Below are 25,053 nucleotides of genomic sequence, written 5' to 3'. Positions count from 1 at the left end.
AACTGGAACTGGAGCAAAGAACAGACTAGCAATTTTCTCCTTGGCTATCTACCCCAATGCTTTTGCTTCTCACTTCAAGTGCACTGTTCAATAGCAAACAGCCTGGCTGATTTGCAGTCCTGATTGGATTGTCTGCCTAATTTTGTTCCATAGTCCTCTTGAACTCTGATTCAGAGATCTCTCTCTCCCTACTGCATTACGGCTAGATAGATGTGTTGTCTTAGCACACTTATATTACCCCCGCAGTAGGCAAATGTTTTTCAGAAGCCTCGCTGTAGCTCTTTTATAATTTAAATTGGCCTTTAACCTTAACATTGGGAGAGCCTTAGGCAGTTGCAATGAGTTTGGGAAACCTACTCTGACAGTTTGAGAGCCTGTTCCATAATCTATAGTTTGTTTAGAGTGCAAGGTTTTCGATTGTCTCACAGCACTGGAATAAGCAGTGCTTATATCTTGAAGCAAATTCCAGATGTGAAATAAATTCCAGTTCAGTGAAATAACTGCACAGCTGAATTAAAATGCTGGAGGGGGTGGATTGATTAGCCTCTCAGAAGGAAGTTTTATGCTTGTTGTATTATGGCAGTTTTATCTCCTGTGTCCCACTGATAGGCAGATAATGCAGTATGTATATATGACACAGTTTGAAAAATTGAATTCAGGTTTCCACCTAGCATGGGTGTTTCCATAAAAATGAACCATAATCCCTCACTTGTGGGTTCAGATCTAGGTTCCTTGGACTTAATGGGGGCTATGGGTTGCCTAAATTTAAAGTTTGTATTTGGATAGCTGCTGGTGGTGGTTGTTTTTGAATTAGTAGCACATAGAGTTTGGACAAATGGAATGCTTGGTTATACTAACCATCACTAGCAATTGGTATTCGTTGCAGTAAAATATTTCAGGATGGATTCCATCTGCACCTGGACACTTCAGGTATCGTGACGCAGGAGTACCATGTTGTTGGGGGAAAGTTTTTATTTTTATCATTTATATATCACTTTTAATGTATCTACATGTTTTGCTGCAGTCCTTGTTATTCCCATGTTGTAGGATTTTGGTTATTTTGCTAAATTTGTCCTAGCTCCCAATTAATATTACACCTTTTTGTTGTTACTGTTTTTCTGCATATACATCCACCTTGAAATACTGACAAGCCTTACGGTTAAAAAAGGTAGAAATTACCACCCTATCCTGCTCAGTACCAGAGTTCAAGACGCCAGTTCATCCACACAGTTTGTCTTCTGGAGCGTGTGACACAAGCTTTAATGCATCTCTCTTCACTTGGGTAAACTTTAGAAATTAGCTACGAAGTTCATGACCCCTGTGCGAACTCCCTTTGCTAGGTTGTCACTTCTCATTTATATCATCAGGTTTTCTTCCATCACATTTCCAGAAGTCAGAGATGAGTGACAATCTGTGATCACTTGTTGATCAAAAGAATCCTTTGTTGTGCTGATTTGGTTAATAGTCCTATGCCTGTAACTTGATCGGTAGACATTCTCATCACACCATTTGGCAAATACCATGACTTTTGAAATGCATAAACGTTGAGACAAATATTCTGTATTGCAGCCTTAGTTTTAGGTAGGTAGAAGAAAAGAGCTCTGACTCTTGAAAGCTTACACTCTGAAAATCTTTTGGGTCTCTAAGGTGCCACTGGTCTCAAATTCAGCCTTAGAGTCAGGTACTAATCTTCAGCATTTACTTTGAGGCTGTAAAGGCCACACCTTGATTTTATGACACTTTTATTTCCCAGTCAATAAATAATTAAAGTGAAAAGTTCCCAAGAAGTACAGTGCAATCCTATATAGAGTTAATCCAGTCTAATTCAATTGAAATAACGGTTTTCAATGGGTTCAGACTGGAGTAACTGTGTTAAGATTGCACTGTTATTCTTTAAGGTACCACATCCTTTTTTGAGTCACTGCACATTGGGCAGATAAATCCGTGCATGCACAGGCATAGGAAAAAACTGAACAGAGGATTCAAAGGGAAATGAAATGCAAGAGGAAGAGAATGCGAGGTGTCTCTGCAAAGCCCAAATGCTTACTCCTGAGCTTAGCTTGCAAAAATGATTGCTTATGTGTTTATGCCACCCTCACTCTCCATCTGTCCCCAGTTGCTGTCACTGAGAGAACCATGCAGTCAGCTCTGGCCGCTTAATGTTAAAGCATCCTATTTATGACTGCAGTCACAGGATCTCCCATTTAACAGCTTGAAAGGAACATTATCCAGGAGGGAAAATGGCATCAAATAGCACCCAAAATATATATATTTATGACATTTTAAGTTTCAGAGGCAGCTGAACATTTTGATGGGTAGACATTTTCTGCCTGTGGAGAGAGACTTTATGGTCTTCCTCCTCCCACTGTAGCCTAAAAGTGTCCTCTGAAATGCTGCTCCTAGAGAACAGGGCCAGCAAAAGCCCATAATTTGTATAGTTAGGTCAAACTATGAAGAAAGTACCAATGTACCCTACAAATGGAAGATCTGAATAGATAAAGGAGTTCTTTGAGGACCTTTTTCTTCAACCAAGTTGTCCGCTCTAGGAGGTAGCATGGTAGATGGAGAACTCCAGGATCTCTAATACAGTTGCCATGACATTTCATCAGTGTCTCATCAGTGCCTTATGCTGAGACAGACTGCCGATCTATCTTGCTCAGTATTGTCTAGTCTGAATGCCGTTGTCTTTCTAGAAGCTTGCAGTGATTGGGAAAACCCTAATAGTAGAACAGTCACAAAGTGTCTGCTTTGTATGCAGAAGGCTGCAGGTTCAGTCCCCAACATTTCCAGTGAAAAAGATCAGCTGGTAGGTGATATGAAAGTCCTTTGCCTAGGATCCCGGAGAGCCTCCTCTAGTCAAAGTAACCCATACTGACCTTGCATGACCAATGTTCTGACTATATAAAACAGTTTCATGTGTTCATGCTAAGTGGCTGTAGGGAAAGGTATCAGAAAATTTGGCCGATGAAATTTGAGGTTAGTTCTTTTTATATTTACCTTGGAAGCTTGCACAACTAAATCTTAATGTGATTATTTCCCCCCCAGATTTTATTGGTCTTCTTAATTAAAACAATAGCAATTTGTGCATACAATCATTATATTAGCTGTTGTTGGCATTTATGAATAGCTTTGGAGTGTAAATTATGAATTAAGACAACATTTCCACCTTTCTAAATGGCAATAATTTGTTTATTTGAAAAGGGAGGAAGAATTGTAATCGGTTGGGCTGTTATCTCTGCAATTATAGGAATACACTTTGCAGTTGTCAAGAATAAATGGATGCTCTTTATAAAATGTGGGGGAAATGTGCTAGCAGGATTTTGCATGGCTGCCTTGTGCCAAGCGCTGATTCTGAATTAATCCCATTGAAGTTAAATGAATTACTTTTGGAGCACATGTGAGAATCTCACCCATTGTGGATATTGTCTCTGAAAAGACAGTTAGCACCTAATGGGCAATTCTGAAGATATAATTATAGTTTGTTTTCCAAGGAATTAGTAAAAACTACAAATCGGTCGTCAGAGTAGTCATTTTAACTGAAATTCTTCTTGAAAGAGAAAAATAAGAGGATCTTGCATTTTGCATGGTAGCTTACCTTATATATGACAGAACGTAGGATATAGTCTGTAATGTTTTAAAAAACAAACTGGTTGTGGCAAAGTGGTTCTGAGAATTTCAGCACTTTAAAAAGTTTATGGGGTGTGGAGGAAAAATAAACAACATTCTTGTGGCAATTTTAAACATGAACAGCGTTTTATTCCAAGAGAAGCCCACTTCTTCATATAGTTCTAATCTAGAAAAGCTTGTGCCTACTGGAATCAAATATTATTAACGTGCCACAAGGATCCTGTTTGTTCTTGCTTCAGCAGTCCAACACAGCCCACCCCCCTCTCTGGAACTGTTGTGGAGGAACCCCTGAAAGTATGTTGTCAGTTTTCCTGAACTTTCAAAAGACAGGCACCTTTCTGTCTTCTCTCATACTCACAGGGTTGCCAGATCTCCCCCCCCCAAGTCAAAATTAGGGGGTGTGGTAGGGTTGCCAGGTCCTATACAACAGAAAGCAAGGGATGGGGGGGAATTGGGGTGTGTGTGCCAGCGGGGTCTTAGTGTTTGGAGCCAATTTTTATCAAATCAGCCCCTGGTGCGACCCATTGCTTCCGGATCATGCTGGGAATGACATAATTCCAAGCACGTTACACGAGCATTCCCTCTATCAGCCAGGTGAGAGGTGGCGGGGGGGGGGTGGGCAGAAGCTAAGAGCGAGGGATCCCTGCTCCCACTGGAGGCTGGTAACCCTTGTGGGGGGGCACAAGTACCTGTGCATGCCTGCATTCACCAACAATTACATCATTGCAACCCAGAAGCAATGGGTCATGTCAATTGTTTACAAATTGGCCATGGTGCAACCACCAGTTCCAGGTCATGCTGGAATGATATAATATCTGGGAGGCATGGGCATGCCTGCTAGCCTGCCCCTTCTGTTACCCAAATAGGTAATCTCCTAATTAGTTGGGGGAATTAGCTTAAAGGAGACAATGTGAGAGGTGGGGTAAGTGGGATTCTCCACCTACGTTTACAGGGATTATTCCCTTAAGAGAACTCTTGAAATGAACTTGCTAGATATTCAACTGGAAAGGTTTTTATTTAAAAAGAAATAAAAAGGCAAACATACAAACACACACAGCACATATATGAAGCTAAATAAGAGGAAATCAGGGAGTAAAGAGGAGAAAGCAATTTTGGGAAAGGCTATAGTTAGCAGTCTCGAGGATAGAGGTTCATGGATGCAGCAATGAAATGACCAGCATTTCACAGAGAGAAGTAGAAGAGACCCAAATGTACACACATACACACATATTGGTGGCTAGGGAGTCCCTGGGGCAAGCTGACATGTTGGGCAAGGTGATGCCCAAATTATCTGGCGCAAGTTGACACACAAAACGATTTAATGGGTTTTCCGGAAGTGGATAATGAGTTAGGAGAGGCTTAATAGGTCTTCCTGAGGTAGACTATGGGCAGGGCTTTTTTTCTGGGAAAAGAGGTGGTGGAATTCAGTGGGTTGCCTTAGGAGAAAATGGTCACATGGCTGGTGGCCCCACCCCCTGATCTCCAGACAGAGGGGAGTTTAGATTGCCCTCCGCGCTGCTGGAGCAGCATGGAGGGCAATCTAAACTCCCCTCTGTCTGGAGATCAGGGGGCAGGGCCACCAGCCATGTGACCATTTTCTCCAAGGGCAATTTAAATTTTAAAAAACTCCCCCCCTTGTTCCAGCTGACCCAAAGTGACATCGTTGTGTGGTCTTGAGTTTCACGACCTCATTTTTCTAAATTATATGACTCTCTCTAGGGCCTGGAGGGGGCCATTAGTCAGTCAGCTGCTCTGATTCACCTTCTGAAATATTTTCCCAAGCTCTTACCTGGCTGGCATCCATTTTGTCTTATTTTATGCCAGGCAGTGCCTTGTGCTTATAATATTTGAGAGAGGGTGTTTATGATTTCATATCTATAAACCGCCCATCAGTGGGAGGAGGGGGTCGGACTGCTAACGCCCCTCCCCATCCGCCAGCCAGGTAAGCAGTGGCAGCTAAGAGTGGGGCAAAAGTGGGCTTCCTGGGTCAGGTGGGGAAAGTTCCTTCTGGCATCCCTCTAGGCCAGGTATGTCTCCAGGAGGCTTGGTACTCTCTGAAAAGGATCCAATCCTGACTTCCCACTGCTCATTATCTCTCTTCCCCTGGCCACTTCCAGTTCCTGTTTCTTTCCTCCTGAGCATGCCCTTTTGTCTCAAGGGGAGGCCTTCACACCAGAGGAGGCTGTAGCTCCATAGGGAGCTGGTATTGGTTGGCCTTTCTCCTGTCTACTCCTCCCTTGTTCCTGTCAGCTCTGATGCTCTTCTCTCAACCCTGCAACTGGGCTGCTGCCTTCCTATGGCTGCGGCTACCATGCTCCACCATTTCTCCCCTGGGGAGAGGGTGCCCCAGGCTATGACAGTGTCTTTATTAGATTAAAATATTTCCAGGTCTTAGCAAACCTCTGATGTTTCCTTTAATAAAAACTCAACAAAATACCTGTTAACATCCAAAAGAAATAAAAACCTGTTGATACTTTTAAAATAATAAAAGCACAAAGGAAGTGAACATAAATGTCAAACATAAATGTGAATAGGACAGAAAGTATATGGCTTACAGTTTACAGATCAGTACCTTGTGTGACACAGATGCCAGGAAGCTGGCAATTATTAGAGCCTCTCAGGAGCATGTGATGTGTTCTCATAGTTCTCTGTATTCTGAAAAATAATGTTCTGGTCATTATGTTTCCAAACAGTATTTGTATTTGTTTGCCAGGAATAGCAGTGATTAAGGACATGGTATGCTGCAGGGAGGAATCTCATCATTTATGGGTTAAATGTCCTAGTTTATTTCAAGTTAAATTCAATCATTCTGACTCCTTAGTCAGCAAGTGGCTTGAAAGAAAAAATGTTGATCCACATGGGCAGTAAGCTTACAAGTCTTGTAACTGGGCAGGGCTAAGATCAATTCCAAGGGTGGAAAAGAAAAGAGCCTAATGGTTGTTGGTGGGTTTCTAGCAATTCCAGGATTAATGCAAAAAACATTTTTAAAAAGCCTTGGGGAGTAGGGGGAACCATGGCCTTGTTTGGATGGCAACTGCTTCCAAAGGAAGAAAACCATCTAGGCCTTTGTCTCCCTGGTTGATTGACAACTCTGTTGGAGAGTGTTGTTAGATTAGAAGGAACTGAATTGGTGGGTGACCAAGGGGAGAAGACTTGTAAGATAGTAGTATAAAAGTTTGAGAAAACAACCTACTGCAATCGGTCTGTAGTTGTTATTAGAGATGGGCACGAACCAGAAAAAAACCGAACCATGCGGTTCGTGGTTCGTCAAATTTCACAAACCACGAACCATGAACTTTCACGAACCCGCCCCTGGTTCAGGAACCAGTTCGATTGGTTCGTGAAAACAGCACATCCGAGTCAGAAAATCATCACTGCTGGGTCAGCAGAAGGTCACTTCCAGGTCATCAGAAGGTCTGCAAGAAGTCCATCCCCTGTTGCCTAGGAAACTGATTGATTGGCACCAGGCTATCTGCAGTCACGAACCAAAAAACGAACCAAATGAACCAGCTTAAAGTTTGTTGCGGTTCATCAGAAATTGGATCTGACGGACTTCCGGTTTGGGATTCATGGAGGTCTAACGCAGCTCCATTTGCGGAGCTGACCGGACTGCCGTTTTAAGTGGCCGGCGGGGGAAAATAGCCCGCGGCCGACTGCTCTCAGGCGGAGAGCAGGCAAAGAACGCTCAAGACCCTAGGGTGTGCTAGATCTCGGACGAGGGGGGGCTCTACACAACGGGTCCCCTCCCGATCCTTGAGGTCCCACCCTGCGACAGGTCGGCTACAATCTCTGCGGCAGTTCTGGGGCCAATTCAGCTGGCATAAGACCTACATACCCAAGCTTCGATTGGGGGAAGAAACGGAGAAGAGAAGTTAAAATCGAAACAGCGATTACAACCCGAGAAAAGTGAATGAGAAGGTAAAGATCACTATCTTCTGTTACGGGACAGATTGATAAAAGCAGAGAGGAATAAAAGTAGATTTTCAAACTGCAACAGGCTAACGATAAAGAGGGGAAGACTCGGCAAGAGTTGTATTTGAAAAGAGACTCAGTTTAAAGAAGTTATTAAAGGAATTGGACTATTGTTTTGAATACTTGCGGTTATGGAGCTGTGAGAAAAAGATACCATCGCGAGACCTACTGTGGGAAGTTGGGAGACAGGAAGTGCGTAACAACAATAGAGTTGCTGGAGAGAAGCGGCCCTTGCTGGAGGGCAGGAAGAAGGGAATCGCCATCTTTGAAAGGGGAAGGGTCGCGGCCTCAGCGGAAAAGGAAGTAGGCCATCTTGGATTGCAAAATCATAGAGAAACCATAGAGAAAAGACGCCCGACATTTTGGACTCTTTAAAATTTAATTTTTGTAAGAAGACCGGGACATTTGAAATAAAAGGACATTAAATTTTACGCCACGGAGTTAAGGAAGAGAGCGGACTCGTGGGAGCGAGCCAAAGCAAGCCCCATGATGTCAAAAAAAGAGTGGCAATCGGCAATAGAAAACCTGGATAAAAAACTTTTAGATGTGATTAAAGAACTTAAGGACACGAAATTGGAGCTGATTAAAGAGGTTAAAGAGGTTACACAGACAGTAAAATCGGAGCTGTCAGAAGTGAAAAAAGGTATGGAAACAATACAAAGTGAACTACAAGGAACGCAGCAGAGAGTTAAAACAGTAGAAGACGCGATGGAGAACTTAGCAGACACGCAACAAACAGAGATGAGACTGATGAGGGGGAGAATGTCAGTTGCAGAAACTAAACACATGGAGAAGCAGTTACGTTTTCGTGGCTTGCCAGAAGTGGAAGGAAAGTCAGTGCAAGAACAGATGACTGAGGTGTTAGCTGAATACCTGGGGAAGGAGGAGGAGGAAGTTGTGGCTATCCTAGATGTGGCATATCGTGTGAACTCGAGAATTGCAACCCAGAGGAAATTACCAAGAGACGTGATTGTGCAGTTTACGACACGAAATATGAAAGAGAAGATTGTGACAAAACAGTTTCAAGATCCATTGGAGATTGATGGCAAGACGATTATCATAATGAAGGAATTACCCAGGTCAGTGTTATCAGATCGGAAAAAATACAAAGTGCTAATTCAGATCTTGAAGGACATGAAAATCAGGTACAGATGGGAGTTACCAGAAGGTGTGTCCTTTGAGTTTGGAGGGGCCAAAAAGCGCATCAGATCTGAGCGAGAGATGGAGCGATTTATAAGGGACAATGAAAAAGACTTACCAACAAGACTATGAGTATGGAGTGTAAAGTTTTATCTTGGAATGTAAATGGACTAAACTCACCGAATAAGAGAAAAAATATTTTCCACTGGCTATTAAAACAAAAATGTGACATTGTTTGTTTGCAAGAGACCCATATCAGAAAGCAGGATGTAAAATATTTAAAATCTGGAAAATTGGGCAAAGAATTTGTAGCAGCCTCCAACAAGAAAAAAAGAGGAGTGGTGTTGTACATAAAGGAGGAGCTACAGCCAAAATTTGTAATGAAAGATGTGGAAGCCAGATTTATTGCAGTGGAATGTACTTGGGACTTAAAGAGAGTGTTGGTAGTCGGAGTTTATGCACCTAACGGTGCAAAGGAAAGCTTCTTTGAGGATTTGAGGAAGCAACTAGATGATCTTTCATACGACCAGATAATTCTTGCCGGAGACTTCAATGGAGTGACGAACTTGGAATTAGATAAAAAGACAACAACTGCACAAAAGAAAAGAGGACTATTACCAAAGCTCTTTTTTGACTTGATACAACAGGAGACTTTAGAAGATGTATGGAGAAGAGAATATCCTAAAAGTAGACAATTTACTTTTTATTCTGCAAGGCACTGTACACTATCAAGAATTGATATGATCTGGGCCTCAAAAGACTTAGCGTTCTGGACTAAGGAGGTAGAAATAATGCCGATGGTAGGCTCAGATCATAATCCAATCATGTGGAAATTAGGGAAAAGGAGAAAAAGGAAAGCATGGAGAATAAATGAGGACTTGCTACAGGAAGGAGAGAATATGGAGATGTTGAGAAGAGAGACATGAAGAGAGAGAGAAGAGAGAAGAGAGAGAAGAGAGATGTTGAGAAGTTCTTCATACAATACAACGTAAATAAAGAAGTACCAACTGACAAAGTTTGGGACGCTTATAAGGCGGTTATAAGGGGCATACTAATGGACTTAAATGGTAGAGCAAGAAAAAAGAAAGAGGAGAAAAGACAAGAGATTGAGGAGAAAATAAAAGCCAAAGAAATACAGTTAAAAAAGAGACCAGGGAAAAAGAAATTATATCAGGAAATTAAAATACTTCAAGAACAGTTAACAGCAATGAATAATAAGGAATTGGAGTGGAATCTTAAAAGATTGAATCAGAAAGCGTTTGAAGGTGCAAATAAACCTGGGAAGTATTTGGCATGGCAACTGAAGAAGAGAAGGGAAAAGAAAATAATAAATAGAATTTGCGAAGATAATAAAACGTATTTGGAACAGACTACCATTAGCAGAGCCTTTTACAAATTCTACACTAAGTTGTATAATAAGAAAGAGGTAAATAAAGAGTCAATAGCATTATATTTGGAGAAAATGAAACTTCCAGTAATTTCGGAAGCTTGGAGAAATAAACTGAACAGTGAAGTAACAGGTGAAGAACTAAACAAGGCAATACAATCTGCAAATCTAGGAAAGGCGCCAGGGCCAGATGGACTTACAGCGAAATTTTATAAGGTAATGGCCAATGAACTGGCACCATTCCTAAAAGAGGTGATCAATGGAGTTTTAAAGGACCAGCGGATTCCAGATACCTGGAATGAAGCGAATATATCATTGATCCCCAAAGAGGGCCAAGACTTGACTAATGTGAAAAACTACAGACCTATATCGCTACTTAACAATGATTATAAAATCTTTGCGAAGATTCTGGCGGAGAGACTGAAGGGGTGGCTTTCGGAAGTCATTGAGGAGAAACAAGCAGGCTTTTTGCCAGACAGACAAATCAGAGACAATTTAAGGACAGTGATTAATGCTATTGAATATTATGACAAGCGTTGTGACAAAGAGGTTGGTTTCTTCTTTGTTGATGCTGAAAAGGCGTTTGATAATTTAAACTGGGACTTTATGTTTGCCACTATGGAAAAGCTACAATTGGGAGAAAGATTCATTAGAGCAATTAAGGAAATTTACAGAGACTAGACTGCAGCAATTGTGGTGAATGATGAAGCGACTAAGAAATTGATTATAAGTAAAGGAACAAGACAAGGTTGCCCGTTGTCTCCACTGCTGTTCATTTTGGTATTGGAGATCCTGATGATACAAATACGACAAGATGAAAAAATTCGAGGAATTAAAATAAAGGACTATTCATATAAGGTCAGAGCATTTGCGGATGACATAATGTTAATTGTAGAAGACCCACTGGAGAACATGCCAAAAGTGATAGATAAGATTAAGGAGTTCGGAGACTTGGCAGGTTTTTATATTAATAAAAAGAAGTCAAAGATACTATGCAAAAATATGACTAAGCAGAAACAACAATTGTTAACGGAAATAACGGATTGTGAAGTAACAAGTAAGGTGAAATATTTGGGAATCGAACTGACTGCTAAGAATATAGACTTATTTAAAAACAACTATGAAAAACTATGGACTCAGATAGAGAGAGATTTGATTAAATGGAACAGACTAAATTTGTCATGGTTGGGAAGGATTGCAGCAGTTAAGATGAATGTGTTACCAAGAGTAATGTTTTTGCTACAGACAATACCAATCATCAGTGACTCTTAGCAATTTGAAAAATGGCAGAGGAAAATATCAGACTTTGTATGGGCAGGCAAGAAGCCTCGAGTGAAAATGAAAGTTTTACAAGATGCAAAGGAAAGAGGCGGAATGCAACTGCCCAATCTAAGACTTTACCATGACGCAATTTGCTTGGTGTGGTTGAAGGAGTGGATGACGTTAAAGAATAAGAAATTACTAGCCCTAGAGGGATATAAAAAAATATTTGGATGGCACGCATACTTATGGCATGATAAAGTAAAGGCGAACTCGATGTTCCTGCATCACTATATACGGAGAAGTTTATATATAATCTGGAAGAAGTATAGAATCTATCTGGAAGAAGGAACCCCTTTGTGGGTAGTTCCATATGAGGTGATAGATCCGAGAGCTGTTGATAATGAGCAACAATGTCTAACTTATAAAGAAATAACTAGAACTGAAGAATCTAAACTCAGAATAAAGACTCAGGAGGAACTATCACCTTATTATGATTGGTTCCAGTATAGACAGATTAGAGATTTATATAACTCGGACTCTGTAAAGGGAGGTATATGAACAGAAAACTCGGAACTAGAGCAGACCCTTCTTAAAGAGGACAAGAAAAGAATATCTAAGGTATACCAAGCACTGCTGAAATGGTATACTGAGGATGAAATAGTTAAAGGACAAATGGTGAAATGGGCCATAAATTTCAACAAAGAAATAACAATGGAGGCATGGGAATACTTGTGGAAGACTACAATGAAGACAACGACATGCACTAGAATTAAAGAGAACATTTACAAAATGATTTACCGTTGGTACATGACACCAAAGAAGATTGCGCTAGGGAATTTGAACACTTCTAATAAATGCTGGAAATGCAGGAAGCATGAGGGCTCCCTCTACCATATGTGGTGGACGTGTGAGGTAGCTAGGCAGTACTGGGGGGAAATAATAAGAGAAATGAGTGAGATTTTACAATTTCAAATTAATAAGAACCCAGAACTCCTGCTACTAAACTTGGGAATGGAGGGAATTCCAGCCCATCATAGGACGTTGATATTTTACATGACGGCAGCAGCTAGACTTTTGTATGCGCAAAAATGGAAAATACAAGAAGTGCCAACCATTGAAGATTGGATCCACAAATTGCTGTATATGGCAGAAATGGACAAAATGACAAGAAAATTGAGAAACCTGGACTCAGGACAGTTTAACACAGACTGGGAGAAGCTGAAACAATATTTGGAGAAGAAATGGGAGGTGGGAGGAGAACTGTGGCAGTTTGAGAACTACTGAAGTATAATAAAATGTAGAGGGGGTGACTTTACCGGGGAGGAGAAGAGGTAAAAGAGAATTTCTAAGCAGTTATGATATTAGATTGATATATATAGAATAACAAATAGAATATTGATAGAAAATAATTAATCATAAGGGTTAACTATAAGGATTGATTAACTAATAATATTTTCTTTTTGATTCCGTACAATGTACCAAACTGAATATGTTTATTTGAAGTTGTATATGAGTCAAATTGATTGATATCATATATAGACTTATGATTGAAGGGGAATAGAAATACTAATGTAAACAAATATAATTAAAATAGAAAGAAGAAGATAGAATGAATAACATATAGAGTATAAGTTAAACTGGCTGATTTATATGAATGTACGGTTTACATAGTTTATGATATATAGAAATATTTGAAAGTGAAATAATGAAAAATGGGATAAATTGTTTATCCATTATGGAAAAAGGGACTCATAGTCAGGGTACAGAGTATTAAAAACAGTTAAAGAAGTATTGCTTAGAATAAAGGGAGAATATATATTTGTTAGATAGAGGAATATATAAAGAGTAAGGGAAAAGGGATAAAGGGTTGGAAAACTGTTGAAAGTCAACAAAATGGGGGGGGGAAAGGGAGGGGGTTAGAAATTGGGAAATGGGAATATTGACTGTAATGTGTAAACATTTGATCCTAACCCAATAAAAAATTTTTCAAAAAAAAAAAAGAAATTGGATCTGACGAACTGCTGTCCATGAACCACGAACCGGCCCGGTTTGTGCTTAATTTTGGTTCATATTTCAGTTTGTTCCCATCTCTAGTTGTTATACACTTGATGCTCTTGCTTGGAATCTCAAGCATTCTAAAATTCACGGTTATTCATGGTTCAGCATGACTGCAATAAGAATTGTAGCCTTATTTCTTCCCTTGTGTTGTTAATTTTACAGAAGCAGAAAAGGCTTTGACATGCAGACATTTTCAAGCGAATGAACCCTCACATGCCTTCTGAGGCAATGGAGTCCCACACAAAAATTTACTTGGGGTAGATCCGAACATTTGACTAGTCTCTGAGGAATAAAAGTAGATAACTGAGGGAACAAAGTAGATAATGTTTTCTGAATATCTTTGGCCCATCTTTAATAACTGCATAAGTAAAAGCCAGCACCTAGAAGTCTAGAACATAACAGCTTCGGTTTACATAACTATCATTCTGATGTGCTAAAAACCACCCACAAATGTATTGTGTGTCAACGGAAGCTCCCAAATACAGTACCTATCAAATCCAGCCCCAAGCAAAGTTAACAGTGAACCTAAAAATAGGAGTTCTTTTGATAATTTTCTCCCCTGTGTTTAGTGCCAGCGAAATCCCAGCTTTTGTGATGACTAGTCTACATGTAGAGAAAAAGGCTGATATGCTGAAAGAGTTGTAGTGCATCTGTGGGAGCATGCTTAGAGACAACTTAGACCACCCGTGGGAGCTCTGTCAGGGGATGCTGATCCAGCCACTGTGAATGGTGGGAGGCAAGTGTTGCTTGCTCCACCCAGGGGGTCTCCAAGTATAGCCCCATTATGTATTCATTTCACTTATGACTCCCATCCCACGCTTCTTCCATACACAAAATGATTGTTTTCACTCTTTTAATGGGAACCATTCACTGGATCTGGGATGGGTCTGAAACGAGGCAGCATGGTATAGTGGTTAGGATGTCAGACTGGGATCTAGGAGCCCATCCCCATCTGCCATGGAAATTTGTTTGGGGACATTGAACCTACTTCACCGGAGCAAGATTTGGGTCCAGTAGCACCTTAAAGACCAACTAGATTTCCAGGGTATGAGCTTTTAAGAGTCAAAGCTTATACCCTGAAAATCTAGTTGGTCTTTAAGGTGCTACTGGACCTGAATCTTGCTCTTCTGCTACAGACCAATATAGCTACCCAACTGAAGCTACCTCACAGGGTGGCTATGGGGAGAATAAAATGGAGGTCAGGAGCATGATGTTGTAAGCCCCTTTACCTGTTGGAGGAAAAAGCAGGGGATAAATAGCTAAATAAAATACACCATTGTGGGAAAAGATAACCTGTTCCCTATTCCGGGTGGGCTCTGTTGCATACCAAGCCCCCTGTAATCTGCACATCTTCACTTCGTTTGCACATTTCATTTGAAATATCTTTTCTTGTCCACCTCTGTGGCTGAACCTTTGGAGCTTGCTGTTAATACATGCATCTGTGTTTGTGGAAGATACATTATGTACTTTTATAGAGGGTTAGATCCAATCAGCTTTTCAACTGATGAAAAAGGAAGGAGAGGGTCTCCTCTAACCATCAGAAAGGGAAATACTGGAGATGATGGGATCTGCATGGATAAAAGTAATGGGGGAGGGGGAGGGCTGTAATAAGGAGATTAATTGAGTGGGGTTAAGTTAAGAAGCTGCCTGGGTCCAACCCGTGATGATGTATGTATGGGTTGGACATACTAGAACAAATCTAAAAACAACAGTAGTATGTTCGAACTTCTTTTAGGGTTTGTTTAAATGACATTTAGTTGTTTAGCACTACTGTACTATGCTTCTGCTGCTGGATTATTTTTCTAAGGGTTTACCTGATCACTAGGAGCTGCCTGTCTAATGTCAGCCCTAGAATTGCTTATGTTCTGATTCAGCATTTCTTCAACTCTGTGTTGGAGTCTTGCTAATGCTATGTCTTTGAAAACTTGTGTTTATTTACCCTATGGCATTGTTTATGAAAATGACCTTGAAATTGACTGTACTAATCTCACACTGTAATCTGCCTTGAGTCTCAGTGAGAAATAAATGCTCTGCTTCACATGCTCCTACCTTGTGAGATTAGGCGGGTGGCAACCCAGAGAGTCAACTCAGTCATGGCTCTGAGATTCTGGAACTCTCTCGCCTGTCCCTTTCTGTTACTGGCTTCTGCCAGTGGGTGAAGACTATTTTGTTTTATATTCCCTTAGTGGATCCCTCCTTCCTGCCGTACGTTTCAATTGTTGCTTTAATGTTTTCTATGTGTATTTTATCTTGATTTAATTGTTTTATTGGTGTTTTTTGTTTGGTTTTAATGGTTTTAAAGGTGTGTTTTTATTATGTATGTTTTTAACCTGTTAGCAGTGCCTTGGTTGCCCTAATGAGGGCAGAAAGGCTGAGTATTAATTTTGTAATAATAATAAAAAAAATATTGCTGCCAGCAGATATATACCTGATTAAGTTTCCCAGCAGTCATGCGGTTAGAAAACAGAAAGCTAATATCCCCCAGAGCCATCTGACCCTTATCCTATGCCAAATAAACCCCTCCCACTGCTTCATGGATATAAATAAATAATCCTTTCTTCAATTCAATCTGTGAATGAGGGTTACGTAATTGAACACTGCTATGTGGCTCTGTGGCAGAGCATCTCCAGTTGAAAGGATTAGATGGTAAGAGACAGGGCTTTTTTTCTGGGAATAGAGGTGGTGGAACTAAGTCGTGGAACTCAAGACCACACAACGATGTCACTTTGGGTCAGCTGGAACAGGGGGGCGGGGTTTAAAGTTTAAATTGCCCTTGGAGAAAATGGTCACATGGCTGGTGGCCCTGCCCCCTGATCTCCAGACAGAGGGGAGTTTAGATTGCCCTCCATGCTGCTCCAGCAGCGCGGAGAGCAATCTAAACTCCCCTCTGTCTGGAGATCAGGGGGCAGGGCCACCAGCCATGTGACCATTTTCAAGAGGTTCCGGAACTCCGTTCCACCGCATTCCTGCTGAAAAAAAGCTCTGGTAAGAGATATGACAGACCTCCCCTGAGACCTCAGAGGCCCACTGCTAGTGAGTCGGCATAGACTGGCCTCAATTGGCCAAGGGTCTAACAGCATTCAACACATTTGCTGCAGCTGCAATCTGGCTTAGATGGCAGCAGATCGAATTAGGCCCACGTTTGCATGGGTCTACCTCTGTAGCAACACCTGCCTACTGTGTGATGTCATGGTGGGAAGGGAAGCTGATGAAGTGTGGAAAGCCGCTAACCAAGCTTGGAAAGAGTGCATCTGTCTAGCTGCTGTCAAAGTACAGAGGTTTTCAAAAGATCAGACATTTTTCCTCTGTGTGTTTTCAGCATAACTATATTTTCAAACTGTCATAGCCTGCTGAGAGAAAGAGACTAAGTCCCACTTCACAAATAATCACAGCACTTTCCTTTTATATGACTTAAATGCAGGCACTGATCGGTGCGTGTGTGCGTGTGTGCCCGCTCACCTGTAAAATATGAGTAGGGACCAGAATTAAACTATTAAGCACAACACTTCAGAGAAGCACATGCTGAGTTTGGTAGCACAACTTACTAGAAAACTGAAAAAAGCATTTTAATTGAGATCTGTTGTATTAGAGGGAGGAATTGTTAAGGTGAAATTAAGAGGAGTGCTGAAGCCAATGACGACGACGACGACGATGACAACAACAAAATAATAACAACAACAACAACAACAACAGAGTGCTTATATACCACGCTTCTGGACAGATTAGTGCCACACTCAAAGTGGTGAAAAAAGTCAGTGTTATTATTATCCCCACAATGCAGCTGGGGCTGGGTGGAGTGGCTTACCCAAGACCACCTGCAGAGTTCATGGCAGTAGTGGGCGTTGCACTAGCTGAGCACTGATTCACAGCTCATCCACTTAACCACTATGCTACAGCAGCTCTCTACAACAGGTGACTTCTCATACAAGGCGTCCAGTTCAGTGCACAGCATTGCCCTTTCCCCCCAACTGATATGATGCCATCATGATCCTGAAGCTTATGGCCAATCTGGAGGTGTGTAGCTTCATTTTCTGATGATTTCTTGCCACAAATGAAGGACCTTAGCCTCCATTGCCAATAGAATCACAGGGTTGGAAGGGACCTCTAGGGTCCTCTAGTCCAACCCCCTGCATAATACAGGAAATTCCCAAATACCCTCCCCCACAGTGGCCCTTACTCCATGCCCAGAAGCGTGGCGTTGGGGGTTTCTCAAGATTACATGGGCCAGGAGGTTCCAATTCCCTTCTTTTTTGGCGGTGCAACTCCCACTATCATCCTGAAGCAGGTGGCCAATTTTGAGCGTTGTGGCTTTATTTTCTGGCGAGTTATGCAGAAAAACTTAGTTTCCTTTAGAAAGAGCACTGTAACCAAAGGGAGTGTTCTGGCAATAATCTGGGCCAACATGGTCCAATCCCGTTTTGGCACTTCAGCACTCACGATCATCCTGTTGCTGGTGGCCAATTTTGAGATTCTCAAGTTTCATTTTCTGATGAATTGTGCTTGACACTGATGGACAAAATATAAACTTTTGTGGATGTACATTAGAATAAATACTGTCTGGTATCTTTTTTCAGCAAAAACTCTTTCCTGACACCAGCTGCCTGAGATTCTTTAACTGGTAATGCCATGCATGTAACCTTTGAACACCTGTGTGAAAACTCACGTACTCCCTCTGAGCCATGGGCCCGTTATTTGCTTGTCAAAGGAACAGAGCTAGCTGATGCCTGCCAGGGTGAACAATAGAGATGCCAGGGGTCTTCTTGACCCTTTGCCAGCTAGTGTGCTTCCTGTAGAAAGTGGAAGTGACACATGGACACTCAAGCATTTTACAAACACTCTATGGTAATAATATAGAGCATTTTGTAAGTGCTAAAGCGTCCACAGATGTCACTTCCTGCTAGGCTCTGCCTCAGTTTCTCCTGGGGGACTGGCAACCCTTTTAAACATTTCCACTTCAGACGGACAAATGGGCCTACTCAGTTTTTTTTAAAACAGTCTTTCTATATATTATGATATCAATATTTCATAACATTTCTTTTATATCTTGCGCCAAAGCAAGTTGGAATGGATTCAGAGGGGGTCATTGAAGACAGTTGGCGGTCTGTAAAAGAAGTCCTATGATGAAGCGTTGAGGGAAAAAAACAGTTATGTTTAGCCTACAGAACAGACTGAGGACAAAGATTGGTTCTTTACTACTTCGGAGGGCACAACTGCGCCTAATGGCCTAGGGGGGTAGATTAAGAGAAATGTCCTGATGGTAACAGTGGACAAGCAGTGGAACCAGTCACAAGAGGGGTCTCTCCCTCACTGGAGGCCTTCAGGCGGGGCTGGATAGCAGTCTAGCAGGGATGCTCTTGATTTAGGCTTCTTGTGTTGATCAGGGGGTTGGGCAACAGGGGACTCTATAGCATTTTCCACATGGGAATTTTTCTCTACAATGGGAAGCCTTCAGTAAATTGGAGCATCCAGACTATGTTTTGCCAAACTCGCTCTGGTTTTTGCTCCTTTCATCTGGAAAACATATAAACCTTACTTCATCTGTCTAAAGGGGAAAGCCCAGCGTGTCTACAGGTGCGGCATCTGTTTGGATATTCCACCTAGCCACTGCAGGAGAATGGTTGGGATGAAACTCCATTTTTGAAATGGTGAAATACAGCAGCCTGCAGCAGGCCAACCCCCCCCCCTTTACCCTGGGGTAAGGGTTTCCCCCCCTTACCCTGGGATAGCCCAGGTGAGCCTAGTCTCATCAGATCTTGGAAGCTAAGCAGGGTTAGCCTTTGTTAGTAATTGGATGGGAGACCTCTAATGAAGACCAGGGTTGAAGAGGCAGGCAATGACAAATCACCTCTGCCAGTCTCCTGCCATGAAAACTCCACTAGGGGTCGGCATAAGTCAGCTATGACTTGAGGGCACTCTCCACCACCACCCAGCTGAATGTCACTATAGTGATACAGTGCAGCTCCATCAAGAACATGAGCGTTCTGGACCATGAGCAGATGTAAAAGAGAAAAGGAAGGAGCAGTGTAGGAGCTGGAGGCAGCAACAAAGCAGGAACGGATGTGTGTGGGCGGCGTTCCCACCCTGCTTGCTGCTGCTGCTGCCATAGCGGGGATGCATTTTCATGCCCACCTATAGATCCAGCCTTTGACTTATAAATACACATAACTGTATGTTGGCTTTTGTTCAGCATGATTTTTATTTTCACCTCTGATGTGCTGGAGAAGATAGTAATGATGTGTAACGCTGTTGTTTTATCAGGCATGTGAAAAAGAGGAGGCGCTTTCTCATAGCAGCATGTGGGAATATCACCAGCCTTGACACTTCATGAATCATTCTCCTTTTTATTTTAAGCCCTCAGTTTGACTTCCCAGTTAATTGTCGGATCATGAAAGTTTCTTTTTTCCCACCCTTTTTAATATCGTTCTTTGAAGCTCAAAAAAGTGGTGGACCAGGATTGGAGGCAGTTTACATATGCCAGGCAGGCGTTGCAGTTTATCTCAAACCTATATAGTAATTTGTCCATCATGTATTTGGAAATATAAACTAATTTTACCTCCACCCATCGAAAAACAGCCTTTTGGGTTGACTCCAATCAGATTTCTGCTTGTAAAAACGGGAGGAAGGGGTCCCTTCTGACCCATCGAAAGGATTATGCTGCAGGTTGTGGGACCATCGTGGGCAAAAGGCATTTGGAACTGGGGCTGAGATTGGTTGAGATTGCTCCCAAAAGCTGGCTGGATCCAGCCCTGTATCCCCTCAGAAACTGAACCATCTCATTTTTTCCATGAATGAAAAATGTTCTTGAAGGAATGGCATTCTTTGCTTGGCTTGATGTGGTAATATCAAAGTTCAAATAGAAGACTTTGACCAGACTTGGTATAACGTAAGTGGAATTGGAAGATATGTTTATTATTTACATCTCAAGCAACATCTGCTAATGCCAAAAAGGTTCCAGATGGTTTGCATACACAAAAATATAGCCTTGTGCTGTATGTCTTACGTGAATATGAAACTCCAGGGCTAGTACTTGGTTTTTTAAAACGAGCTCCAGTCATTTCTAGCACTTACATGAAATGAGTATGTTTTACATGTAAAGTGTTAACAACAAATCTCATAATAGTCTTTAATTTAGGCCTGAAAAACCAAGGATCTCTTTTATTTTCAGAGTTGTCTCTCCAGCTCTTTTCTCTCAATTTTTTTCTTTCATATTTATAAGGCTGGTTTTGATTAAATTAACATAAGCATTAAAAATCATGAAAGGCAAATACAAAGCTGATATTATTTTGAAAAAGTAAATAAGAAAGCAGATGTTTTTTTCATTCAAAAGCTGATACAGTGTTTCTTCCTCTCATTTAGGGTTGTCAACTTCCAGGTAGGGCCTGGAGATCTTCCAGAATTGCAGTTGATCTGCAGGCAACAGTTCCCCTGGATAAAATGGCTGCTTTAGAGGATAGTCTCTAGCATAGTACTCCACTGAGGTCTCTCCCCAACTCCACCCTTCTCAGGTTGTACACCCAAATCTCCGGGAATTTCCCAATGTGAAGTTGAACAGCACAATTTGAGTCCATTGGCACCTTAGAGACCAACAAGATTTACAGGTCGAGATGGGTCTGTCTGTAGCGGTAGAAAAGAGGAAAGAGCCCAGTAGCACCTATAAGACTAACAAAATTTGTGGTAGGGTATGAGCTTTCGTGAGTCATAGCTCAGTTCCTCAGATACCTGAGTGTCGATAGCAGGGCCTCCCAGCATTATTAAACCTGTAGACACTTTTGAAATTCAGAGGCTGGAAAAAAGAACAAGAGTCCACTGGCATCTATAAAACTAACACAATTTGTGGTAGGGTATGAGTTTTCATGAATCACCTCAGGTATCTGAGGAAGTAAGATGTGACTCACGAAAGCTCAGACTATCACAAATTGTGTTAGTCTTATAGGTGCTACTGGACTTTTGCTTTTTTCTAAGATTTTAAGGGTGTAAGCTTTTGAGAGTCAAAGCTCCCTTCTTCAGATCGAATCTTGTCGCGCATCCTGAAAATCTTGTTGGTCTTTAAGGTGCCACTGGACTCATATCCTGCTGTTCTTCTGCAGACCAACCTAGGTGACTACCAGAAACCACCAACCTTGAATTGGTAAACATGCTGCCATTCAAGTTTAATTTCTAGTGACCTTGGTCTGTCAGCCTGAGGACAACTCAACATAAAGGGTTGGTCCAAGTCAGAGAATTTGTGTTCCTCTGCAAAAAAAATGGTGGCAGGTCAAGTCAATCCTGCACTGCAATCCTTTTTTGAAGTCAAAGGGTTCACAGGTAACAGGTGTGCTGATAGGGGGAGAGTTCAATTGGCATGACACCAATGGTGCCGTTGCCTACTGTTGATTTTGAGAGGTGGTTGGGCTGAGCTCTGGGGAAGTACGCCACTTGCCATGTATGTCTTCCTTACCAAGACAACACCACATGCACAATCAGTGCAGGGGGTGATTAGGAACAAGGTTTGGATCACTGGGTAAAGGGATAGAGATGCAGACTTCTACACTCATCCTCAGCCAACCCTAACTTTGAAATAACTGGAGGAAGAGGAACTGGCTGAATATGAAGCTGCATCTGAGCAAGCCAAGCCCTTTCCTGCCCATTTCTGAGCCTCCTGCAAAGAGTTTTCTCCTCAATACTCCCTGGTCCACATTTTGCAGTGGGAGGATCCAAGTGGAAAAATGCAGTCTCCCCCAAGGAAAGGATCCCTCCAGATTTCTATAATGAACAATGATTGTGTGAGATCCATGCAAGGTTGTGGTGGGGATAGGGGTAGAAATTTCCTTCCCTGTTCCCTTTACCGCTACAACTTTGTACACGTATCCTGCTCATTGCTCGGTATAGAAACTAGAGATGGGCACAAATCGAATTACGACCCTAAAAAATGCACAAACCAGGTGGCTTTGTGGTTCGCGAACCAGTGGTTCGTGGAAGCTCGTTTCCATGAACTTCCACGAACTGATCTACTGGTTCGTTTGGGTTGTAAAAGGCAGTTTAAATGGCCATTTCCACAGGGAAATGGCCATATAAACTTGCCACCTGCCAGCTGATAGTTTAAAGGGACCCTATAAACTGTCCAACCCCCCCAGCCCCACACTTTCCTTGCCCTGCGGGCCCATGGAATCCTCCCCCTCCTCCTGCGAGGGATGGGAAGGCCATTTTTGGCCTCTTCTGCCACTGCGTGGGTCCGCAGGGTGGTGGAGGAGGCCAGAAACAGCCTTTCTGCCCCTCAAACGGCCACTGCGGTGGCCATTTGAGGGGTGGGAAGGCCATTTTCGGCTTTCTCTACTGCTGAAAATGGCCTCTCTGCCCCTCAAATGGCTGCCATGGTGGCCATTTGAGGGGTGGGGAGGCCATTTTCAGCTTCCTCCACCACGCTGCGCAGGGATCTGCGTGGGGATCCACACAGGGATCCCCCCTGCCACCTGCCAGCTGATAGTTTAAAGGGTCCTGCCACTTGCAAGGCAGGACAGGGCCTTTTAAACTGTCAAATGCCTGTTTCCCTGCTGCTGCTAAGCGGCCGGAAAGGGGTGTTTAAACCCCATGAACCACGAACTGATTCATAAACTTACCCCAGTTTGTGCCAGTTTGTGGTTCCTGGTTTGTGAAAATCCATGAACCATGAACGTCATGGTTCAGTTTTTTTGTGGTTTGTGCCCATCTCTAATAGAAACCTGGAGAGAAAATGATTGCACACAAGGATGTATGCTGTCCATTGTTGATACTCTTTGCACAACCATTGATACAAACGCTGGGTAAGACAAACTTTTCTTTTCCCAATAGAAAAACTTCTTAGATCCTTCTTTAGGGAACAGGTGTTGATACTCAAGGCACCAGATTTAACCCAGTGCAAGAGACTGAGAAGGAGCAGGGAGACAAACGGTTTGAAGAACTGCTGTTGTAGGTAGCCTCATTGCATCTACAAAATCCAATTATTACGCCCTTTGAACCTCTACTTGGGCCTCTATTGATTAAGAATGTCCCTGGACTTCTCTTCTGACCAAACAAAAATCAAGGCATTGTCAAATTGATTTGGTGACAAGGCATTTCTTTCACTTCAGGTGCAATTTCAAGACCTGTTTCTCTGTAAAAAGGAACATAGGAATTTTATTAGGCTGAAGATTGTGAAGAAGGGCTTGCTGCATCCGCAAGAGGATGAGTATCAGAGAAGGCTATTGAATTTCAGTGACTCCTGCCCTTAGCTTTTGTGCATCTTCAAGGTGATAGTAAAGAAAATCTCTTCCAGGTTTATGGCAAATGCAAGATCACAAAAGGCAGACAGCCGGGCCTTGCTCCTGTGGAATTAAAAGTTATGGTTTTCAGTTGAATTCAGAGGATTAGGTGCTCTGAAGAGATGGAAAATACAAGGTATTCCATTGGTACACTGTCTTTTCACACTTCTCTTTTTATATTGGCGTGACAGATCCATGTGCCAACAAGAGAGGTAAAGCGTGACTTGGCAGTCTATCAGGTGTCTGTGTGTGTTTGTGTGTGCATGTGGGTGTGTAAAAGAGATTAACAGCTGCCCAGTTTTCGTCCATGCTGTGTCCAAATTCCAAGCTGCAGAATGTAATGTAATTTTTTATGTTGTGACAATCTTGCCTCCTAAGCCATAGGTATGTGAAAGATATAGATAGGTTCCGCCTTGTGTTGTGGTGCTATGTCTGATGGAAAAAGAGAAGCTTCTATTTCCTATCACCCTCCGAGTACCACATTTAGGCTGCAACACTATCCGTGCTGACAATTATGACTGGGATAGGTGGTATCCTACAACTGGATTTAGAAAGAAGAGAAGTTTGTGTTGTACTTGTGTTGTGGTTATAGGGAGGAGGAAGAGAGGGAGATAAGGGCATTAGGGAAACAGAGGTCTCGGGGCCTGAAAAACCAGGTCACAGAGAAGTTGAGAAAAGTGGACAACTTGATAAAAACTGATTTGACAAAAACCACCAAATCTTTAGCTTCGGATCTACAGTCCAAAGGTTCATATCACATGGCCAGTATTTGGCAAAGAAATGGACACGACTGTGTTATGAAGACAAGTGAGCCTATAACATCTCAACCATGCGTCTCTCACCTTTTAGATATTGACGAATGCACAGTAAGAAATGGAGGCTGCCAGCAGAGTTGTATTAACACTGTGGGGTCCTACCACTGTGAATGCGATAAAGAATATCGACTGCATACTGATGGACGTACCTGCATAAGTGAGTAATGATGGTAATATTTATGCAGCACTTTGGGGAGAAGTAAATCCATGAGTGCAAAATGAAAAAGGGAAGCCTTTAACGCTGCGGTCTTTGGGAAAAGCAAAATATATAGATTTGTTTTAAACAAAAATTATATAACCATTCTTATGTGGTCAGAAATGTTACAAGGTCGGTTCTGACTTTTTATTATATTGCACTTGAGCGTCATGAATGCATGCTTTAATTTGTGAGCTGCTTTGGTGGCCCTATGAGGGTGAAAAGGCAGGGTAAAAAAATCTGTAAATAAATAAATAAAATAATCTCCGCTCTTTCGATTTTGAGTATTAAGCATAAGTAAGATGCTGAATTAATGGTGCTCTCTGTATGTGATGTATG

At 42.0% G+C, this 25,053-nt stretch overlaps 1 protein-coding gene across 1 annotated transcript in view; it reads left to right on the top strand.

Annotated features, from left to right (window-relative positions):
* LOC129332024 (multiple epidermal growth factor-like domains protein 6) overlaps positions 1 to 25,053 on the top strand; it is a 293,959-nt gene that overhangs the window by 133,714 nt on the left and 135,192 nt on the right. The window contains 1 exon segment of the mRNA XM_054982775.1: positions 24,553 to 24,675. Within this exon segment, the coding sequence (XP_054838750.1) occupies positions 24,553 to 24,675 (123 nt within the window).

Source organism: Eublepharis macularius, chromosome 6 (genome assembly GCF_028583425.1).
Source record: "Eublepharis macularius isolate TG4126 chromosome 6, MPM_Emac_v1.0, whole genome shotgun sequence".
Lineage (NCBI taxonomy): Eukaryota > Metazoa > Chordata > Lepidosauria > Squamata > Eublepharidae > Eublepharis > Eublepharis macularius.
The sequence above is the reverse complement of the archived record's forward strand: the minus strand, read 5'-3'. Positions and strand labels throughout refer to the sequence as shown.